The 6,535-nt window shown below is 37.9% G+C and overlaps 1 protein-coding gene across 3 annotated transcripts; it reads right to left on the bottom strand.

The window, feature by feature from the left end:
• Positions 1 to 3,949: 3,949 nt before the first annotated feature.
• LOC102624932 (protein RTE1-HOMOLOG) lies at positions 3,950 to 6,019 on the bottom strand. Of its 3 annotated transcripts, none has more exons than XM_006466815.3 (3): positions 5,869 to 6,019; positions 4,823 to 5,119; positions 3,950 to 4,512 (listed from the first exon to the last, which is right to left on the bottom strand). In XM_006466815.3, exons 2-3 carry the CDS (start codon positions 5,090 to 5,092, stop codon positions 4,090 to 4,092), a joined length of 693 nt encoding a protein of 230 aa, XP_006466878.1. In that variant the 5' UTR covers positions 5,093 to 5,119; positions 5,869 to 6,019; the 3' UTR covers positions 3,950 to 4,089. The 3 variants fall into 3 exon arrangements, with proteins under 3 accessions (XP_006466878.1, XP_006466879.1, XP_015389803.1); XM_006466816.4 differs by having other exon boundaries at positions 4,823 to 5,102; positions 5,869 to 6,013; XM_015534317.3 differs by having other exon boundaries at positions 4,823 to 5,151; positions 5,869 to 6,001.
• Positions 6,020 to 6,535: the final 516 nt, after the last annotated feature.

The raw sequence follows: 6,535 nt of genomic DNA, 5'->3' as shown, positions 1-6,535 counted from the left end.
TATTGGAAAAATAAACATATTTTCGAATAGAAAACGACTAAATTGGACGATTACATAATAAAAACATATGATTCTAGCTTCTATTGTCCATTCAAATAACGATAGCATCCAAATCTTGATTTTCCCTCGGATGAATTGAATTAATTAATGTAATAGAATTTTCTACTTGGTGCGCTATTGCAACAGAATTCTGAGTTCTCATCCTTGTATTTTTCCTCTTTTTTTTTTTTTGGTGTGAATTAAACATTTGGGTGGGGTCTATAATAATTGATCATTTTTTTCACATGATATTCCCGATGTGATTATGAACCTCCACGCAATGTCGTTCGTGGGTTTCTTTCGTTGAAAGTGAAACAAATAATTCACCATCATTATTTGTTTGATCGTATGCTTGTGGTTGCGAGGTTCGAAGTTCGAACATTGGGACCGGTCTATGGTACAGATTCTGTAACAAACATCTCCCGTCATCCCACCATCCGATCTTCTATTGTTTCGTTTCTCACTCCACATCCAACCACATCCAAACGGCTGATGCTGCAGTCTGTAGCAGTAAGCTAGTCAAGTCCCGAACATTGATTTCATATTAGCAAAACCACTGGCCAGCGCCCGCCTTTGGCCCGGTGGTACTGCTACTTCTACCGTTCAATTCCTAGTCTTTGTGGTTCTCCTCTCAATTATATATAATCGGGCAGGAAATTGATATATATATATATATATATATATATATATATATATATATATATATATTTTTTTTTTTTTTTAAAAAAATGTAAATACAGTAGATTGATCTCTCTAATTCGAAAACTTGACAAATTGTAGCAAATGTCTGTAAATGCTTTGTATTTCTTTCTAACCCAGTGGTCGATGTTGTGCTTATATGGTTGACATAGTGCTTGTCTATCCATTGCATGAATTATTAAAGTTTATAAATTACTTAATTATTTCTCTGGAGTCCACCCTTGTTCAATAATTATACATAATAAATGTCAGTTCACTTTGAACGGCAAAGATTGAGAATTGAGATTCTGTTTTTTTCTGTCATTCATTGGGCGGTGGGGAAGTCCTAATAGATTGTAAAAGAGAGCTGCAACTGAACCGTGATGAGTTCGGCGGAAACAGCATGAAAATGTTACATGTCTTGTGGATCGCGTGCTTGGGCGTGTGTCATAAGACCAGCTAAAGACAATTGATGAGCTGGAGTAGACATTTTGTTTGAGAGTTGAACTATTAGCACCCGTCAATTTCCTCTTGAAACAAACAAAATGTTCAGCTATTGGCACCCCTTTCTATTTCCTTCTAAAACCACTTTTGGTTTCTTTCAAAGGCTGAGGATTTGTTTTTGTTGGCTTTAGGTGATCAAAGAGTGATTCGGGCTTTCAGTTTGGGATGAAAAAGTGACTTCAACTTCTTTGAAAACATACTTATACCAAAACGGCGGTACAAATCAATTTGTGTCGGTTGCGTTGTGCACCTAAGCTACTGGGGCAGAGGGATTTCAATTTTCTACATCTTGAAAATGATGATTAGTCCTAGTTTGAACGATTTACCAACTCCAACATAATTTGATTTTGATTTACACCCATAAATTTTACATATAATCAATTAGGGTCGATGCAGCAGCTAGGAGAATTGAGGAAGAAACCGTAGTAAATTAAGATTTTTTTCGGCGTTGGAAAGGGTGTCATAAGAAATCATACAATTGTTAAACATTTAAATGAGGTTCATTAAAAATTAGAAAAGAAAATTTAATAGGAGTTTTGAGGGTGCGCCAATGGTCTTACTCTTTGTCTGATTAGTAGGCTAAACTTGGCCCAAGTCTATCTACTTCGATCAAGGAAGGGCCTGGACATTACTCAGTTGCAGCAATGGGCTCATGGCTGCTTCTTTTAACTTGGTATGATTATGGACGCTCATGTTCTTCACAATACAGGCATGCGATTTCTTTGACCATGCCCATGTTAGGACTCTAATAGTTTATTTTATTTTAATTTCTTTTCTATTAGTATTAAGATTTTTTATTTCAATTAAAGTCCTTATTAAATTACAATTAGGATTGTCTTGAACTACTATAAATAAGTGGTTCTTATTATATTTTTAGGAGGCAAGTAATAAAATTAATTCTAATTCCTATTAATTCTTCTCCCTTCTCTTTAAATTCTTCATCTATTCTCTCTTAATTCTCTAATCAAAACCCTAGAATCCTATCATCTGGTATCAGAACACATCCTTCCTGCCACCATTTTTTTTTTCTTTCGTTCACTATTTGAAAAACAAAAAAAAAAAAACCCAACAACCAAACTTTTGCCATTATCTCTTGGCTTTTGGAGACTTGAACCGGGCCCACCCTCCAAACTTTTTCCAGCATCTAAATTTTTTCAACCAAGCGTGAATTTTCTTTAGACTTTTAGGCATCATGACTGTTAAGGAGCTTGAAGGCAAAGTTGAGCAGTTGTCACAACAATTTCATGACAAGTTTACAGCCATCGATGAAAAGGTTACAGCCTTAGCCAAGCAGAATAACGATTTGCAGGAACTCATGCACGGCATCCTTCAGCAATTGAGTCAGCTACGAAAAGGCAAACACCCAGTTACTGATCAACGACAAGTTGATATATTTACTGGCGAGACCTCTGCTCCTCAAACGGTAATTGCTACCCAACCCCCTCTTGAACCTACTGAACGCATTGGAAGTACTCTTGTGCAAGCTCGTAACATACGCCTTGACTTTCCTATTTTTCATGGTGACAATCCAACGGGATGGATTTTTCGATGTGAGCAATATCGTCGCCTTACTGGATTATCAGATGCTGACTTATTGTCTTTAGCTATTGGCCATCTTGATGGTGATGCGGTACCTTGGTTTCATTGGCTAGAGCAGACTATGGGCGAAATGACTTGGGCGCAATTTACACGGGCTTTGACTACTCGATTTGGGACATTAGAAGAGAATGATGCAGTTGGCAGCCTTACCAAACTACGTCCAACAAGGACTGTTCTTGACTATCAACGACAATTTGAAAAGTTGGCTGATCGGACTAGCAATTTAACGGAGCCTTTCTTCATTAGTTGTTTCCTCTCTGGGTTACGTGAAGATATCTAGGCTGGCGTACAACTATTCAAACCTGTTAGTCTCCTACAAACTTTTGAACTTGCTAGATTTCAGGAAAAAGGCAATTACTTTACAAGGCAATTGTTCCCCCATTCCTGCCCTCCAAGATCCAATCACAAAATTACAATCGACTCCTACTCCACCAACACCATCTTTATTAGGACCGGTTCCCTCTGCCTTACCTAATAATGTCAAATGTTTATCCTCAACTGAGCAGGCGGACAGACGTTCTAAAGGACTTTGTTTTAACTGTGACGAGCAATTCAAGCCTGGGCATCGCTGCAAACAACCTCACCTATTGCTTTTAGACGCTGATATACCTGTTCACAACCCTCCAACGCCTGACCATCATTCGGATTGGAAAATCTCGGTTATTGAGACTGGGTAAAAGGCTTGCGGACAAGCCTATTTTAAGGGGCAGGGAATGTTAGGACTCTAATAGTTTATTTTATTTTAATTGCTTGTTTTAATTTCTTTCCTATTAGTATTAGGATTTCTTATTTCAATTAAAGTCCTTATTAAATTACAATTAGGATTTCTTGAACTACTATAAATAAGTGGTTCTTATTATGTTTTTAGGAGGCAAGTAATAAAATTAATTCTAATTCCTATTAATTCTTCTCCCTTCTCTTTAAATTCTTCATCTATTCTCTCTTAATTCTCTAATCAAAACCCTAGAATCCTATCAGCCCACTTCTGTAGAAAGAAAGGCCTTTCGTGCCATTTGGTGGATGTGAAAGGAGTATGCAGATAGCTTTCCAGATGAAGGAAACTAAGCTGCTGTTTATTAGTTATGATGAATGAAAGATTTGTGCCCGAACTTGCTTTTACGAGGAACAGTTGATGAAAAATAGAGGATACAAACATCATTACAATCATTCACTGGTCAAAGTATCTCAGATATTCAATTGTATAGAAACCTAAATTGTGTACACTCTTGACCTACCATTCTTATACATCATGACAATCAAGCAACTAAGCTACAAGAGTATCCAAGCCTTGAAACAGTAAGTACCAAGAAGGAACCACCCAACAAGAAGGAAGGTAAAGAAGGCCACGAAAGTTATATAGGTTAAACCCCCAAATGTTAGTCCAAGAAGGGTTATAATAACGAATGGTAAGAAAGTTCTCACCATGGCCAGTTTGCTCACCCATTGTCCTTTAAGGAAAATGAAAGCTGCGAGGTTCACCACATTCCACCCACCAGAATTAAAACCCAATCTGTTCAGGTTGTTGGCTACAAAGGAGTGGCAATTGCAAGTAAAAAGGTTATAAGATCGGTGTTGGAACTCCTGTGTACTCTTTCGTAGTGCATCATCCCATGTCAATGAGTCACTTCCTTGTCCACCCAGCTGGTGGTGGTCATCACCATCAAATGCAGACAAATAGGGGGAAATACAACACTGACGACCAAATTTCAGAAAGAAAGAATGCAGTCAGCAAGGAGATGGAATCAATTACTACCTGACATTAAATTCAACTTACAGTTTCTACTCTTATCAATAATTATATAGTTTTAATAAGCTACCAGCTTACACCACTCTCTGAAAAAGCAGGACCCAATCAATTTGCCAAGTTTGTGGTCTAATGTTTAAAGGATGACAGTGTCCTGCCACACTTATTAGGGACACGGGCCAACAGATAAGCGTAACTGTTTCAATATATAGACTGTCATGAAGCCTAATTTAGCTTTAAGGATGAGATTTTGAATACCTTTTCCTTGTTCACTTGAATGTAGCGAGTTGCTGACCCAAAGGCAAAACTGTCAACACACACGAAATTAGGCCCTGCAAAATCCAAAATTACTCCATCCTCTCTGCATATGCCAGTGTGACCAACAAAAGGAATCAGCCAAGATATGACAGGAAGAGGTGACCAAACAATGCAGCACGGAAACCTTGCTCTACTTGGATCAATTTGCATATTTGGTTGATAACTTTCTTCCATCAACATACCATGCTCAGGGTCCACATTTCCTTCCATTGCTACGGTTCTGCAGTGCCGAATTGCCTAAACATGTCGGAAAACACGAATTTAACTTGCTGCACAACAGCACAAATAAGCACACAGATTTATCACAGCAAAGACTTAGTAAAGTGCTTTCTCCAAAACATGAAGTCCAAAAGCTGGTTGATCATCTTACAATCTGTAAATTTCCTACGTGATACCAAAGCAAGAAATAGGGCAAAACATATAAATCCTTGCACCGTTGAATGATGCTTTCCCATATAGCTAATCATGCAAGAATTTTATTTGTGCTTTACTTGAGTACTCCAAAAGAATCATAAGATATATATAAACATCCCACGGCAAGAAACAGATTCAAAAAAAATCCTAAAAGTATTAGATATTAGATATCATATATGCACTAATGTTCATCCTCCATTAGCTCATAAATCTCCTATCCACTCACATTCCAGACAAAAAAGGTCTTCAATCTCCTTTAGATTGCAAGCTCTTCAAATCTCATTCAAAGATGAAGATCTCCGCTAGGTTAAAGGCAAATTCATACTTAACATTTTGCCCACTCATGGTTTAAAAATTAGATCTAATCACTAAACTTAACCCTAATTCATAACTCAATCTGTTTTCATGATTAATTTTGGGATTAATTACCTGTGTTTCAATTTATTACTAATCGGCCGAACCTAATTTCTGCAGATCTAGAGTTGTCTCTTCAATAAATAGCATGAAAGATCAATAAATATAGGAATAATAAGATTGAGAAGAATTAACAGAAAAGGAAACTATAGAATTACCTATAATTGGGGATTAAAAGAGCGATCCAAGCACAGGAGCGTTACGGCCTGGATTCTATTCAAGAGTTTCTGAAACCAGTGGCCAAAAAATGCGCAAAGCGAGTACGAATGGACAAATTGCAATGAACGCCCTAAACTTTAGAAAGAATATAATAAAATCTCGATATTTTGCATATTAGTCCTATAAGTCCCCGATGAATCGATGATGTGATGTGGTGGTGTAGCTCGCGTATAATAATCAACATTTCTATCTAACTTGCGGACACGGCTACTATGCAGGGCCTAAAATCCCCTGTATGGTGCAGGGGCTGCCATTGAGTCATTGGATTCAGTTTATTTGAATCCAACGGTTGGGATTTTAATTTGAAAGAAAAGAAAAAAAACGTGAATAAAAGCAAAAAAAGAAGGGCAACCGGAAGAAAAGCATTTTCATCTCCCTCTCTTTCTCCCCCACCCCCTTGCCCCTCCCCCCCCCCCCCCGGGGAACATTGAACCAGAAAATCCTCATCTTTTTCCCTCTCCATCCCCACATTCTTCCTCGCTCTCGCTCTTGCTCACTCTCGCGCTCCTGCTCACGCTCATGTTCCCGCTCCCGCTAAAAATGGAGAGAGAAAAGTTCGGTTAAACCCTAGGATGAATTTGAGATCTAGAGTTTTGGATGTTAAAA

Source organism: Citrus sinensis, chromosome 7, assembly GCF_022201045.2.
Source record: "Citrus sinensis cultivar Valencia sweet orange chromosome 7, DVS_A1.0, whole genome shotgun sequence".
NCBI classification, from domain to species: Eukaryota; Viridiplantae; Streptophyta; class Magnoliopsida; order Sapindales; family Rutaceae; genus Citrus; species Citrus sinensis.
The sequence above is the reverse complement of the archived record's forward strand: the minus strand, read 5'-3'. Positions and strand labels throughout refer to the sequence as shown.

Bases quoted from the DNA above. Each gene is read 5' to 3' on its own strand.
- LOC102624932 (XM_006466815.3), bottom strand. From the start codon at position 5,092: ATGGAAGGAAATGTGGACCCTGAGCATGGTATGTTGATGGAAGAAAGT. The intron at 4,513-4,822 runs GTATTCAAAATC...TTTGGTCGTCAG, and splicing joins TTCAAGTGAACAAGGAAAAG to TGTTGTATTTCCCCCTATTT.